Source organism: Rhamphochromis longiceps, linkage group LG17, assembly GCF_057381845.1.
Source record: "Rhamphochromis longiceps isolate RC_006_pf linkage group LG17, R_longiceps_female_GT1.1, whole genome shotgun sequence".
NCBI classification, from domain to species: Eukaryota; Metazoa; Chordata; class Actinopteri; order Cichliformes; family Cichlidae; genus Rhamphochromis; species Rhamphochromis longiceps.
In genome coordinates this window covers 30,301,274-30,317,758 of record NC_140573.1, presented here as the reverse complement: position 1 = coordinate 30,317,758, position 16,485 = coordinate 30,301,274, and the positions used below count along the sequence as shown (strand labels likewise).

The following is a 16,485-nucleotide window of genomic DNA, read 5'->3' as shown; positions in this document are numbered from 1 at the left end:
AGGGATCCCTGAAACAGATGCACAGATTCTATGATTTGGAGACTTCACAGTTTAGCCTAAAGTGCAGCATAAAGTACTGTACACCACCTTATAATCAGCTACCAGTACACACAAAAGTTCCACCTACACTTTTGTCTGTTTCACCATGTTGTTTTCATCTTTTACAGATTGCAGAGGGAACAAAGAGCCAACCCCACCCTGTATCTGGAGAGATACAGGTTTGTGACACAAAACTATTACTGTAAATCTGTAATCTGTGTAGATTTAATTCTAAGAGTATAGAATCTGAGTAGATGGATGTTATTTTTGCTAAAATTAGATAGATGCAAGACTAAAATGCAGCCGAATCTATTGTAATTCAGTTGTGTTTCTTTTTGCAGCTTCAAATCCACTATGACAAGCAGCTTGGCAACTTGATAGTTCACGTCCTGCAGGCCAGAAACCTTGCCCCGCGGGATAACAATGGCTACTCCGATCCATTCGTTAAAGTGTATCTCCTGCCAGGGAGAGGGTGAGTTAGTAGTGTTTAGACTGAAAGCACATGTTAAGGATTTCAGAGCTAGAACAAGTAATTAAGTATACAGATTTTCAGAAGCAGTAGCAGCATTCTAGCTAAGATCTTTTTTCCCATCTAGGCTACACAGACAGCCAGTCTGTTAAGCAGTAACTTAGTTTCCATTCATTTTAAAATCGATGTACAATTGATTTTGGCTTATCATGACATCATTCAATGTGCAACACATGGATGTTTCTGATATGAACTCCATGTGCTACTATGCATAAGGTCGTCTTTTATTTTGACATAGTATAAGTCCAAAACTCAGCAGCCCATTTCTTTTGCTCCCGAATGGCATAAACATTATGTAAATATAATGAGGCACTTGAGTTGCCCCTGTTGATGTGTGTTCCACTGTAGGTGTGAGTGCAGTCAAAATCAATAGCTCTCATATTTACTTGCAATACAATCCAGACTCCTGCTTAAGTCTACTGCTGCCTTTCCCGCTGTGATTGCACTGTAATGCAATTGACTCTCCCACCTTCTCTTCGGCATGAGATGAGGTCCCTCGAGAGAGTGTTTTTTGTTTTTTTCCAGGGATCATTTCAGATAAAAGTAATAATATACTGTAGCTGTGGGGTTTTTAGCTGCCACTCTCACACGCCTTCGGGTTGACTCATGCACCGATGCCACTGTGAGTTATGAACGGGTTTGGGGCTATGCTAAAGAAACTGAGAGAATGGCAGCCACAAGCCCTACGGCCACTTTAAAGTGGTTATGGAAACATGCACACTTAAAGGCATGTGTGCACATACTCGTGTATACCCTGTGTGTGTATACATGGAATCTCACAGCTATCAATGCCAGCTGCAATCCATAGAGAGGCTTTTCAGTTGCATCGCAGGTCTTCTGGCAACTACGTGGGACAGCGTCTCAATACTGAGAAGCCAGAAAAAAAACAGTGGGTTTTATTTTGTTTTACGTAAAACAAATGTTGAGCCTTCAGCTCTTGCAGCAGAAACTTTAAGAAATAAATCAGACTGCGCGATCTGGCTCATGAGTGACAGATCTCCACTCCGGTTGCCACAAGATCTGTCACGTGACCTGGGAGTCCTCTCAGCACACATACATGCAGTCATGTACACACTATAGCAAAATTTCTATCCACCACTGCAGCAGACCGCAGCTTCCTGTTCATGCCCCTTTCTAAAAGGCACACTTGACAAATCACACGCTAAACCTAAGCTAAGTGTAGACTCAATCTCCCCTCACAGTCCACAGACACTTTTTGACCCGCCCCCCACCCTCCCTCTGACTATTGTTTCTGTATGTTGTTCTCTATATTTAATGCATGCTGGACCCCCTCAGTCAGGTCATGGTTGTCCAGAATGCCAGGTATGTGACTTGCCCACTTTGGCACTTTGGTTCTGTTTTGGTTGATAATTAGTTGTCACTTTGGTTAAGGCAAAAAAAGAGCAAGGTTAATTTCTCTCTGGAAGTTTATTGATAAAAGTCACTTAGTTCAGTCCTACTAACTCCCTTCAACCTGAATATATTTCCCTTAGTATCCATTATTTCATGATACTCTCTTTGGATGCCCCAGATATTATTATTTTACCATCTGTTTTCCTTACTACATATAAACTAGTAGTCCCCTGTGTTGTTTTCAGAGTTAACTGTTGTCTTTTTCTGGTAGATGGTCTGTTTTTCCTTTCTAACCATCGTAATTTGAAACCCTAACATCGGCCCCAATACCCTAGATTTTGACCCTGTTTTGTTATTAAAATCCCTCAGTAATATCCTACATTGTGCCCTGACATCATAATGTACCCTCAGTGCCCTGCATCCACATCCAGTGTACACTATTATTTTGCCCTACGGCCAATTCATACCATTGTTGTCCAGTATAGAGTAGATTGTCCCTGTCTTTTCCAACCTAACTCTTCCAAACTTACTCATATGCTACAGTCTGAACTCAAACCCTACACACTGCAAAAATATCCATGTCAACAAGTCATTTATTGATGCCCAGCATAACTTTTTCATGTGAAATATCTTAACTCAGAATAGGTAAAAAAAAAACATTTGGTATACGGTCATTACATTTGTTTTTGTCACTGGGACTATTGGTGCTTTTCTTCTTACTGGAGACCTGAAACATTTGTTCTTTTAATGCATAAAAATTCTGTGAAACTAAATGACTTGATGGGCATTGAAATGGACTTTTTTGCAGCACACCCTGACATCATACCCTGCTATCCATGCACATAGGCCCATACATTGTTACCATCCAAACAATGTGCATCACATTCATTCTTTTCCCTCTACTGTGACATTGTGCCCTACTCCAGTATCTTCTGCTCCCTGCAATGCGTAGGTTCACTGACACGCATGTTATTTGCATACATGTCGTTGACCAAGTGTGTGTTGCTGTGATGTGTTCCCCCCAGTGCTGAAAACAAGAGGAAGACCAAACACGCAGGCAAGACTATCAACCCTGAGTGGAACCAAACTGTCATCTATAAGAACATCCACCTGGAACAGGTACTGTGTGGTCAGAGACACTTGATTACACTAAAACAGCTTGAGCCTAGTTTGAGCCACTGAGCTGGGCCTCACTGTACTGTGGTGTTGGTGCTTTTTGGAGAATTATTAATTTAATTATCTGACAAATACAGTAATATGACTCACTTTGTGTAATTGGGATTAATCATACCAACAATGTTTCCAAAACTTTTGTCTCCCAGCTTTGATTCTGTGTCTTTGCAGTGCACATATACAGTATCTGTACCATTTTTTTTAACTGTATGCAACCTGCTAACCAAGCTTGCTAACATTAGCTGATAACTTTGCTCTTTACTCTCACATCCAGATATAATTAGAAAGAAAATACAATCAACATATATTGCTTCCTTACATGCTGCTCTTTATACTCTAAATGGTTGGGTGGCGGTGCCTCTTTTATATACAGTCTATTATTCACGCATGGTATTGATATTACTGTCTTAATGCTAATATTTTGCTTTGTTTAAATGTTTTAGGGTTTTTTCTAAGCAAACACAATTGCATCAGCATGATAACATCATAAGCTGGAGGTGTCTTCATCATGAGCTTGTTAGCATGCCCTGCCAAAGTACAGAGTAACAAAACCACTAGTATAGCTATAGACTCAAGCAACATGTGAACCGACACTATGAGCTCAGACACTCAAAAATGTTATTGTTATCTTACGCTGTTTTTTTTTAATGGCATTTTTCTATAACTCTGTAATAGTTCATATATGAATGGACAAATAAGAAAGCCCTCAACTGATTAATTTCCAGATTGAAAATAACAAAAAACTGCAGCACAATATATTGCTTTTTTTTTACTGCTTCTGTGCCAACCTGTCATCGTTGCCACTGGTTTTCAGCGGAGCAGATGGATGTATCGCTGAGATTTATTATATCTGTTTAGATCCCATTTTAGATTCAGTGAGCCTGTATCAATCACAGCAAAACTGCCAACTTCTGTCGCCGTTTCTATTCGTTTTTCGGCTGCTTGAAGGCGTGAAACTGCTTTAACTTTAGCTTGAAACTTGAAACTTTTTTATGAACTCTTCAACTGTGTGTACATTTTAGCTTAAGAAGAAGACTTTGGAGGTGAGCGTGTGGGACTATGACAAGGGCTCCTCTAATGATTTCTTGGGGGAGGTAAGCTCCTTTGATATTATATTTTATACATATATGAATCCATAAAGGTTTTCTATAACTTTTAAAAACTTTTCTATTTGCTTGTAGGTGCTTATTGATCTGTCCAACACTGCCCAGCTGGACAACATCCCGCGGTGGCTCCCTCTCAAGGAGCAGAGCGAGGGGGACCACCACAGACGCTCGCACTCAGGCCAGGGTCGTCACAGTTCTTCTAAACCCTCCTCACAGCACTCCTCCCCTAAAACCACTGGTTCCTCGCATGATAATCAGGATTCCCCAAAATCATCTGTCATCAAGAGTCGAAGCCATGGGATCTTTCCAGATCCGGCCAAGGGTAGGACACGATGTATTCCCCTCACCTCGAATTAATCACCATCTTCCCCTAACAACACTCTGCTGCTTCTCTGCTGTTTCCTCGTCTCTGTAGTCTGTTCTTCTTTATCCCTTTCTTTCTCTTTTTTGCTTTCTTCCTGTCACTGCTCTCTCTATTTCTACCTCTACCTCTGTCCATTTTCTCTTTACAGTCTTGTCTCCTTTATTACTGCCACCTTCCTCTAGTCATTTTTGCACCCATTCTAGCTTTCGCTTCATGCTTTTTGCTTTCTCGTGGTCTGTTTTCTTGGTTGCCATGATGTCACCCTGCTTAGAGGCCTTGCCTTAGCTTCCCTCTATCTTTCTCCTAACACAGAGGGCAACATGGCCGTGGAAGGCTTTGAATGCTAGTTAAAAAATAACCTCAAAGTAACATCAAATTTAATGAGCACGATAGACTATAAGACACACTGGCTAGATTCAGTATCTCACTAGCCAGCAACTCAGCTCGTTGTGAGTGGTGCGCAACAGGTGACAACCACTAAGAAAAGCAAAAGGTAGCCTTTTTTTTGGTAATTTGGTGAATCTGGTTGTTTTAGACACACAGGTGCCCTCTATCGAGAAATCTCACAGTAGCCCTGGCACATCGAAGCCTTCCCCGTCCGAGGGCCAGAGCCAAAGCCACAGCCACGGACACAGCCAACACTCTCGCTCACACGGCGCTTCACGCTCCAGCAAAAGCGCAGCACGACAGCACCATCAGGAAAGCCTCAATGGAAGCAGAGGAGGCGCTGCCGTAGCAACGGGCGATGCCCAACAGCAGTCACAGCAGCAGCCGCCACAACGCCTCCAACCAAGTAAACCAAGACGCAAATAAAGCCTACGCAGCATGGCCTCCTCGCACTCATCTGTTCTACCTTTTGTTGAGTTTTTTTTTTTTCCCGTTCCTTTATTTCCTTTTCCTTACTTAGTTTCCCCTCACTCCTCACACTCTCTGGTTCTCTTCAGCATTGTATCCACAGTGTGTCAACCTTTCATGGCTTCTCTTCTGTATGTATTCACAAGTGTCAGCAGCCAGCACCTCACCTGTAAGGTAGCACACTGTCTTTGACCCTTACTTATTTTGACCTCCTTCCAAATACGCATAATGCTAGCTAATAAGTATCCAGTTCTAACTATTTAAAATCCTATTAGTGTTAAAAAATATGTAATAAAGAGGCTTAAATGTACTTTAATGGAGTTAAACTTAAATATTAGCTTTCGTTTTGACTGACATTAGCTTTTAATTTTAAGATGACAGTGTAAACAGTAGTAAATAAATGAAACAGAAAAAAGCAGATTTGCACAAGATGTTCAAACGAGCTTGGCGATAATGTCAGAGCAGCTCGCTCTAATGATGAAAGATTACTGATAAAACAGTTTCGTAACAGAGGACAGTTCATCAGGAAAATAATTCTTCAGAATTCAGAAAATGACTTCTGCTGCCTGCTAGAACTTAAATCATTTCATTTAACTGATCCGACTTTAAAACCGAAGACAGTTGCAGTCCCCTCCCTTATATCATTTACCTATTTGGATTTTTACTTTGATTTTATTATTATTATTATTTATTTTTATTTTTTGAGTTCTGTATAATTTCCTTTTTTGTTAACAAACAACGACCAGCTTTTCTGAAGCTCCTCCACCGAGATGGCTGTGCATGCAGTCCGCTACACCCACCCTCCCAACCCTTTTTTTTCTGTTTAAACAACTACCGGACCCACGATGCACCTCAGTAGATGCTGCACGCCCCACCCAATAGTGATGTGGGAGGGGCACTGCACACTGTGGCTGCATGTGATTGACAGTCAAGCTGGTTGCCATGATGAAGATAAACCGCTCTCTGAATCTCCATCTCGCTCCTCCCTCCTTCTAATTTGAATTCCAACACCATGACCTTTGTTTCCCGGCGTTGACCCCTTGACATCGTGCCTGTGAAACTAAACTCATCCAGGCCAAAGAGGCCGCCTCTCACTGAGGCACCAGAGACACAGCGTAGTGGGCGTGCTCACCATTCAGAGAGCCCAGTCTGACTGGCTGCCTGCCCTGCCATCGATTGTGTCGGCCAAAGGGAGCAGAGCAGACGGCAGACACCTGACCCTCAGGAAAGCCGTGTCAGAAGAGAGGCCGCAGAGCACCGGAGGTGAGAGTTTGCCCAAGAGTCTCCTCTCTGTCGTGTGACTGAAGCACAGATGGAGCAAGGAGAGAAAGAGAGAGTGAGAGAAAGAGAGGATGCAGTACTACTAACGCACACCTGCAGAAAGAAAGAGGGGAATATTCATAAAAGAGACAGGAAGATAGAGAGAAAGTTGCACTCAGCCACATCACCACAGATTCATGCACACACGGCACACACTTTTCTTGAAGGCCACCGACACAGTTCACTAATACCAGGAAGTCAATATCCAAAACTGTGAGATGAGTCATTGAATGTTAACACTTTGCCACTGCCACATCTGCTGCATCATTAAACTATTATTATTAGTGAGCTTTTTCGCAATCCGGCATTGATGCCGTGTCGAGTGGCTTGAAAGAAAAACGTGTCGGCATGGATCCTCTCGTGCACCGCATCCACGCATCTTACTTCATTCATACTCTTATCACACTGCCTGATCAGCAGTTTGAGAGCAAAAAAGCTAAAACATTGAAAATCATCTAAAATATCCTGCATTAAACAGTTAAAAAGATTATAAAGAGACAGTCGTAAACATTCTTTAAAGTCCCGAAAATATGAAACTGAAGCACACTGAGGCAGTTTCACTTAAACTTGAGGAATCGGAACGCGATTCTTATTTCATGTAGACGACTAACGATGTCAGTGGAGTCTTCGTGTCTCTTGTTTAGTCTGCATAAACATATACATGTGATATCGCTCTGGTTCTATGTGTGCGTTTTAAGTTTTAAATTTTAAATGTGACTTTTTACTGTCTTGTCTTTGCCGAGAGAAAGATGTCTGTCCATGTGCTTTCAGTGTTTGTGTGCTATTCATTGCGATCCAGTCCTGTGTGCTTTAAAGTAGCTTTCTCTTTGACTTTAGCAAAAACTTTTCAAGTTTTATAGCAGATTTCCACTGCTGCAAATAAGTAATGCTACCTGGCCCATGTTTTTTTTTTTCTTTTTTTAATTATTGGAACCAACCGAGGAGGGGAAGGGGCAATTTTTCTTTCTTTGTCTTTGTCGTGATGGGTGTGGTGATATCTATGCACAGCTCGGTCAACCTACAAATCAGGAGATGCCCCGGTCACAGCAGCCTCGTTAGATAGTGGCTTGAGCGGCAGCGCCTACAGCCTACTGGACGAGGAAGCAGAGGCAAACGAGGTGGACAGTGCTATCTTCCAAGTGCCCCGATTGTGAGTCAATTTATTTATCCCACAAAGAGCGGCATTTTAGCATTTTAAACATGTTAATTTGCTTAACTATTCCTCGCTGTACTAAAGATATACTGTACTACATTGTAATATGCTATGCACTTAAATAATTTATATATTTTTTTCTCTTCCTCAGTGGAAAGATCCCAAATGGCACAGATGTGATAAAATCATCACTGGGACACAGTGACACTGAAGGTTGGGCATGTATCTGTTATACAGTAAATGTTTTTTGTGTGTGTTTTTGGTGTATTCATTACAACATTCATGACATGATTATCTAAGAGTGCAATTAGCAAATGGCTCCTAAAGTTTGCATGACCAACATTTAAACTAGTCCCTTGATGTTATGTGCCATAAAGGGGTTGGACATGGTAGGCAGCTACTGACAGGTAGCATTTAAATAAGACTCACCTGGTATTAAATGGGCTCAAACGGTATCAAGAAAAGTGCCCTATGCCATTTCACCACATCAGCCTGAACCATTGATATAAGCACACACTACATCGATACTTTTATCTTGATTCTGACCCTGCGGTCTAAATGTTGCGCCAGATATCAAGACACACCAGTCAAATTAGGCAATATTTTTCCAATCTTTTGTCCAATTGTGTGCAAATTGTAGCCTCAGTTTCCGGTTCTTAGCAGGCAGCTGAGTGGCAGTCGGTGTGGTCTTCTGATGCTGTAACCCATCTCCTTCAAGGTTGGATGTTTTGTGCTTTCACACAAACGTCCAACCTTGGAGAAGATGCTCTTCTGCATACCTTGGTTGTCACAAGTCGTTGTTTGAGTTATTGGTGCCCTAACTATCACCTTAAAGCAGTCTGGTTATTGTCCTCTGAACTCTGGAATCAACAAGCTTTTTTTCCCAAAGAATTGCTGCTCACTGGATATTTTTGTCCTTTTCTGGCCATTTTCTATAAATCCTAGAGATGTTTGTGTTTGAAAATCCCAGTAGATCTAAACTACTCAGACCAGGCTGTCTGGCACCAACAACGCCACATTCAGAGACACATAAATCCCCTTTCTTCTCCATTCTTGATGCTCAGTTTCAACTTCAGTGGGTTGCCCTTTACCATGTTTGCCATGTGGCTAAATGCACTGAGTTGATGCCATGTGATTGGCTAATTAGATATTTATATGAGCGAGCAGCTGAACAGGTGTACCTAACAAAGTTGCTGGGGAGTGTATATATTTTATAACTGCTCACAATAATTACTCATCCAATTTTAAGTCAGCTCTATTGGTCTATTATATGATTTCTTACTCCTTCTTATGTTGTAATTTGGCTTACGACATACCACACTGTAATTATGACACTGTAATTTTAAATGGACTTATTTTATCTTTTTATCGTTTCACCATCTGCGCTCTGTCTTTTTGTGCCACTGGATTTCTCACTTTTCATCACTTCAGAAGACATTACATCCACTGATTTAACCAAATCCCTGCCTGTATATGACTATATAGTCAACCTTAAACCCCAGACTTCATCCTAAATTGTAAAGATTTATGTTATTGTCCTGAGAAAGGAGCTGCTTCCCCACAATGTAACTGTGTAAACAGATTTATGTCCCCACAACATGGGTAATAAAAGTGCACTTACACACAGCCTACATTTGCCAGGGACTTGTTGACCCAGCTTTCACAACTGCCACTTCCATTCAGTTGCCAAGGCAACTAGAGGCCAGGCAAGGCTCATCATAACTTCTCCTTGTCCTTGTTAAATCAATAAATGTGATTGCTCGCAGACCATGTCAGATATTAGTCATCGCATTCACACACTTTGTGCTCTGTAGAGTACGTCCACTTTGAAAGATGCCACATTTAAAATAATTGTAATAATCGAGCTTATACCCATCCTTATTTTCTTAAATTAGCTCTAAAGCCCTTCCTATTTTCAGTAGCTTTTAACTTGAGGTCTAATAGTTTGCTGAAGTTCACTGTAAATACATCCTATTGCTCTTTTATTTGACTTTTTTCTTTTTTACCCATTTAGAAGGTGCCTGGAAAGCACCTCTGTTGTTTTAAAATGTGCCATATAAATAAGGTTAACTTGACTAGTGCATATTTAGCTTCATGTGTGTATGCATTTAGGTAAGACTCAGGTAATGGGAGAGATAAAGATCGCTTTGAAGAAGGAAATGAAGACGGAAGGTGAACACCTGGTCCTTGAGATTCTTCAGTGTCGTAACATCACCTACAAGTTCAAGACTCCAGATCACCTGCCTGGTAACTGAAAATACCTGATCTATGCACATGACCGAACCAATGCCAAGCTAAAGTACACCAACTGAGCAAGCTGTTGTGACATATCACTTATTGTCATCCATTCTGTCAAGAATCGTGTTTTAGGAAGAGGAAGGTGAAAGAGAGGAAAAAGTATATTTACAGAGAGTTTCCATGATACGCATAATTTATATCGCATTTAACAGCTGGGAAGCCCACACAAATATGTGTTCTGGCATCTAGCTTCCCTTCAAATGTTTGCCAGTTTTATAGCAGTAGAACAACTGGTGTTGCAATAAAGTGTTTCCCAGCTCACGTAGAGCATTTAACCCTTAAGTAATGTAAGGCTAAAAAAGAGACTGTAAAGGCTCACTAATGACACATAAGCCTGGGCAAATAAGATGTGGGATGTGCCATTTATGAGTTATATTTGACAGAAACTGTGTAGTTCGAGTAGTAGCATACATTACAGTATGTAACTCCCTTTAATTGAAAATTAATTAAAGTGTTAAAAAAATACAAATAGCTTCATTAGAGTACAATCGTATGCTATTTAGCCTTTAAAGATTGCTCTGTGCATTATTATTTAGACACATTGGATAAATGCGTTGGGAGTTATATAGCACAATTACATGAATCTTTCTGCTGATATAATGCAGATTGTTGCCCACACTGCCTCTGCTTGTAGTATTTACTTCCTTAATACCCAAGCTGCCGGCCACTTGCTTGATTTGCATTTGCTACCAGATGGGACCTGCACAAAAGGCTTTATTTCAGCTGAGAATACACTGTCACTCTGCAGTACAGAATCTTGCTCGGTGTTTCATAATGGTAACACTTTATAGTTATGACAGTTATATAAACTATTTATATGTTATATAACAGTATCGTTTTCAGTGCAGCTGTGTTCGCTATAGACACCCAGTGTCAGGATTCGAAGAATTGGGAGTCACACTCAAAAAGGCAGATTGAAGCAACAAAAGCCATCTTATTGCACTGATACAGAGAACACAAAGTCCAAAACAAACCATCGGGAATCCAAAGTAATCACAGAAATATGCAAGTGAACCACACTGTGAAAGAGAGCAGATGCTGAGGCAAAAATAAAGGGAAGGCATGGCTATTAGTACACAAAGGGGTAATCAGGGAAGTGGACACAGGAGGGTAACGAGAAAGCAGGGAAGTGAAACTAAAAGCAGGTTGCAAGAAACAACTGTCAGAGGAAAACAGGAAATTATTTAAAAGATATCTGCTTAAATCCTGAAATATGATACAGAAGGAAAGGATCAAGCCTTTATTTACAAGCTTGAAACTGAAAAAAAAAGGCACATTTTTATTGCACTAATAAAAAGTTATTAAAGATATATGTTCTTAATCCCTAATCCTAAGTGGAAAAATAGAACGGAACTAAATAAACCTTTTAAAAAATACCTAAAACAAATGATTATAGGAAGACATTTTCCTGCAGATGTCAGAAGTCACACTCAGAGAAATCGCATACTTTGTTTTGTTTTGCTTTGTTTCTGTCCACAGATCTTTATGTGAAGCTCTACGTGGTGAATATCGCCACCCAGAAAAGGATCATCAAGAAGAAGACCAGGGTTTGTCGCCACGACCGTGAGCCGTCCTTTAATGAGACCTTCCGCTTCTGCATGAACCCCACCGGACACGCGCTACAGGTAATCCACACAAAGTGTATGTTCACAGTCACATGCCACGTTAGCATCCCATTAAGCACGCACAAAACTGCTGCTTTTTGTTCTTTCCAGCTATTCCTGGTGTCCAACGGTGGCAAATTTGTGAAGAAGACCTTAATAGGCGAGGCCTACGTGTGGCTGGATAAAGTTGATTTACGCAAGCGAGTGGTGAGCTGGCACAAGCTGCTTGCCAGCACTGCCCAGATCCACTCATAGGAGGGGACTCAATCTAAAAGAAATAAGCTTAAGCGGAAAACAGGTTTCTGACATCTGGGTTCCACATCTGGAATGCTGATTCAGTCTTCTGGAAGGTCTGGGCACGGGAAGAGGGGGGATTTTTTTCTTCAACCTTTGTTTCAGGGCTCGCATAGCTTGCTATTTGGAAAAATGCTTTCAGCAAATGATGATATCTGCTCTGATTATGTGAAAAACTTGGAGGAAACCATTATGTGTTTACAGGGAATAAACACATGTTTACAGGACATACAGTGTACAGCAGTGTAGCCAGGACTTAGAAGAAGAACACAGGTGCTGAGTTCAGAGGTCAAGTGCAGAATCAACCAGGTATTACACACTTTATCTCACATACACACACACATGCTCACGACATTGCACACAGTCATTCACACAGAACTTCAAATCTAATAGATACAGGGAATGGACACACTTATAGATTCGAATTGATTTATTTTGACGTGTTATCCATTAAATGTTCTTTAAATGCTCACCCTCGCTTTATTATTGTATTGATTTACAAAGCGTTTTGGGAATGAAATAGTAAAGACTCTGCTATAGAGACCTCTTATTTATTTTTGTATTATGATATTAGCGTAGAGTTCTATGATTTGTCTTCGCCTCAATTATTTAAGTACTTTAACAATCTATTCTGGGAAGGAAGTATATTTTATAATACACTACCTAGCATTCCAGTTCAATACAAAAAAAAATATTGCAAGCATGTTTTTGACTTTATTAACAAAAACTACTTGTTCCCTACCCTTTTAATCTGATTTTTCCCTGATGTTATCCAATGATGACTATTGTTTGATATAGCATCAATATTAATATATATCAAATTGGACATTACATGTTGTGCGCATGAGTCTATCTATTTGGTATGGAGTGCCACATGTTCAACAAAAAAAAAAAAAAAAAAAAACACCTCCAAGGTTCACTTTGTATATAGTGAAGTGTCATAGCTGGACATTATTCTACATATATAGATATAGATATATAGATATATATAGATATCTTTATCACAGACAATCAAGTCTTGATGATTGTGGCATAGAGGTTTTATTTATTCATGATGCTGCCCCTTAGAATGTGAGACGTTTACTATATGAGAGTTAAGCATTTCCTCTTTTTCCTTGTAAGATTGGAGCACATTAGAAGTCTTGCATCAGTCTTGCTTTCGTTCGTAAGGGCAGTCAACTCGACGACACTCGCTTTTGTAGTATTTTGCACTTTTTCTGCTTAGAATGTAAAACTAACATCATCATCCTGCTAAATTATTATTTTTTCACTGGGAAAGTGAGAAACTATAGACCAGGAACTACCCAGAGTTACGATCCTAAGACGCGATGCTGTAACAGTAGCATGATGATGTTTCGTCCCACCTCCACGCGCACTTCATTAAACGCCTATTATGCCCATTATTTCATGAGACAGGTCCTGTACAGGTGTCAAAAGACTGGAAGGCTGGTTCATTTAACATTTTCAGTGAAATATCCGAGTGATTTCTATGCAACATCTACTATATAGCGTAAATAACTGCACCCTGACTTGCCAGAAATATGACACTTGGTTTGAGAGGAAGCATTTCTGTTTATTTTGCACTGCTATGTTTTCATGTCCTCCACGAAATGGTTACTGCTTTAATATGATTTGTTGTTTTCTGTTTGGTTTTTTTATTTACCGTGTGATTTTTTTGTATTGCTATATGAATCTTTATTTATTGCCTGTGAGACAATTTCATATGTTGTATTATATTTGTTTACAGTACATATCAGATGTACAGAGAAATTAGGTTTTTATACACTATGTAGTGCTTGTTTACAATATTTAGAGGGGCCTGAAACTCAGAGAACCAACTTTTTTGCCCTTGTGCACGAACACACGCTCACATTAAAAACGCCAATTCCACGTAGCTATAAATCAAAGGAAGAAAATCGAACATTCCTAGTCATGATTCCTATCTTTGTTTTGCCCTCCCCCTTCGATTTGTTTCATTTTCCAGTAAGTGTATGAATTACCAAAAAAAAGCAACTAAAGAAAACCTTGTAATCAGTGGACTTCACACCTCAAACGTAAGGTGCAACGTGCATTTTTGGTTGCTTTTCTTAACTTTCTATCCATGTGCTCGTGTGTGTGTGTGTGTAGCATCTTCACACCAAGTCCATGCATGTCATTAGCTCTAATGCAGTATCCCTTCCTTTACATGTTATCTGTCTAAATTATCTAAAATTTCTCATAACACACAATGAATTATACAAACACACACACCCAGATGCCATCTCTATCTTCAACCTTGTAAATAAATAGTTTTTTTATACTGGGGTTTGGGGAAGCAATAGGTCTTTTAGCAGTCAAAACTAAACAAAAAACAAACAAAAAAAAGTCGCGTGATCTTAGAAGTAACAGGGAGTTGTTTCTCCTTGGATCGCTGTACAGTGGATAGGCCGAGGGAAGAGCTTCTGTCTGTTTTTAGGGACCCAGATTTACCCGACCCTTTACACCAAACACTAAAAGTTTACCAGAGTCTAACACAGAAGTCTATCTTCACAACTCAAGTAGTTGCAGGAGAATTTAAATGTGCTCACACTGGATGTTGCATGTTTTGTTGGTGGTTCATACTATTTTTGTGTCCGGATATTATTAAAGAAAAAACAAGAATGGTGTAGAGAGAGATATAGAACAAATGTTATAGAGGGGGAAGTTATGAAGAAAACTTATAATTGATGATGTATGCTGAGTGTACAAAGAGTATGCTTGTAAAACCTGTCTGGTTTTTCACTTGTAAGTAAACAGAAAAAAAAAGAAATCTAATGTCATGGTTTTGTGATTGTATACAGGAGGTATTGATAAATTATGCAAAATGTGCTGTAAAAATGGCTGTTGCCCCATGTCTAAATATTAAATATCATATAAATGAAGCATCATTAGCGTGCATTGAGTTTACTGCATATTCCACTGTTAGATAGCACGATTTTATTTTGAACGTAGAAAGTGCAATTTCTGGGAAACTGCAGTGTTTTTATATATATATGTCTGTGTATATATTTCCGGGGGGGGGGGAGGTTGCATACATGGCTTGCATATGAGGAAGTAACAGAATACAGCCACAAGATGGTGCCATCTGCTATCGTTTTGGCCAGTTGGAGCCCCGTGGTGACGTCCAAGCAAGCCTACGCGAGCCTGCAGTGCTCACACATGTGTCTTCACTTATTACTGATTAGTCTTTTCGTGACTGTGTGGGAGTGTGCAGATGGGGCTTGCTGACAGATCCTTCTGTAGCATCATTTGGTCCGGCTTCATTGTGAGACAAATCAGCACCAGGTGTGTGTATATGTGTGCTCAAGGCTATTTGTTGGTCCTTGATCCCTTTGTATGCATAATGCTAAAATGTGCTATAATAGGATATCTGACATTTGCTCAGATGTGTCTATAATGCTATGTTACTTTCATATATATATATATATATATATATATATATATATATAAAATATAATAATATGGTATACGGTGTTGCACTATGGTAACATATGGTATAATGTGGCATGTAGCAGCACCATATAGCGTGCCCTGTTTGATCCTCCTTGTTAACTCTAATGGTGTCACTACATCAAGTAAGATTAACATAATGTTGTATTCAGTAAGACCATAAGAGCAAAGGAGAAGATGGAATTCCCCCTGTTGGCCGTCAGAAACAAATGCAATTTTAAGATGTAGAATCCTCGCCCATTTTTTATATACAGTCTATGGTATGAGACAAAATTGTGTTAAAAAAAAAACGAAGAACCAAACCTTAAACTGAAGCAAAATGTAACCATCCAAAGAAAGATAGATAGATAGCACACAATGACAAAGATGAAGACTAAACTACACAGCACACCAGGGAGACACTATAAGGCACATATAAGGATGAAAGTAAAATAGGCAGTACCTGACAGCAAAACAAAGAAAGTCATGGAGACAAACAGTAAGACACCAGCAAGCAAGCATGGGGAAAAGGAAACACAATACAACTAAAGATTACAAAGGAGACTGGGAAGTCTGAAAAAAGGTGTCTGACATTCTCCACGGACAGGCTTTTCTCATTAGCTTCACCCGGCAACATCATGAAGAAAAGATTCAGTTGTTCGGCTCAACAACCATGGGTCTGAAATCTTGCTGTACTTTCACCCCTGGAGGGCTGTTCTTTAAAGCCAGGAAACTCTGAAAAAAGCTCAGAGGCGACTAATGAGAATGACAGGTTAGCACTAAAACCTTCTAAAATCAATATACAGTCCACTGACTCATATTTAGTAGATCTGAATTTACTTCATGAGTGATGGTGGAATAATGTGTTTACTGCAACATACAACAACCTAAAAGCATATCCAAATCATAGAAATAATCTGTAACAGTTTTTCATTTTAAAAAATGTTTTA

General features: G+C 39.8%; 1 protein-coding gene across 5 annotated transcripts in view; it reads left to right on the top strand.

Annotated features, from left to right (window-relative positions):
* The window catches only part of pcloa (piccolo presynaptic cytomatrix protein a), a 73,491-nt gene extending 58,520 nt beyond the window's left edge, over positions 1-14,971 (top strand). Inside the window, exons 15-27 of one of the 5 annotated variants that reach the window (XM_085385726.1) lie at positions 168-218; positions 381-511; positions 1,865-1,891; positions 2,947-3,040; positions 4,117-4,188; positions 4,276-4,522; positions 5,100-5,357; positions 6,494-6,682; positions 7,748-7,889; positions 8,044-8,105; positions 10,005-10,139; positions 11,670-11,815; positions 11,906-14,971. In XM_085385726.1, the coding sequence (XP_085241852.1) occupies positions 168-218; positions 381-511; positions 1,865-1,891; positions 2,947-3,040; positions 4,117-4,188; positions 4,276-4,522; positions 5,100-5,357; positions 6,494-6,682; positions 7,748-7,889; positions 8,044-8,105; positions 10,005-10,139; positions 11,670-11,815; positions 11,906-12,049 (1,698 nt within the window). In that variant the 3' untranslated portion in view covers positions 12,050-14,971. Of the gene's footprint in view, positions 1-167; positions 219-380; positions 512-1,864; positions 1,892-2,946; positions 3,041-4,116; positions 4,189-4,275; positions 4,523-5,099; positions 6,683-7,747; positions 7,890-8,043; positions 8,106-10,004; positions 10,140-11,669; positions 11,816-11,905 lie in introns of those variants that run through there. The other 4 variants (XM_085385722.1, XM_085385723.1, XM_085385724.1 and 1 more) reach the window with 4 other exon arrangements.
* The last annotated feature ends 1,514 nt before the right edge of the window (positions 14,972-16,485 follow it).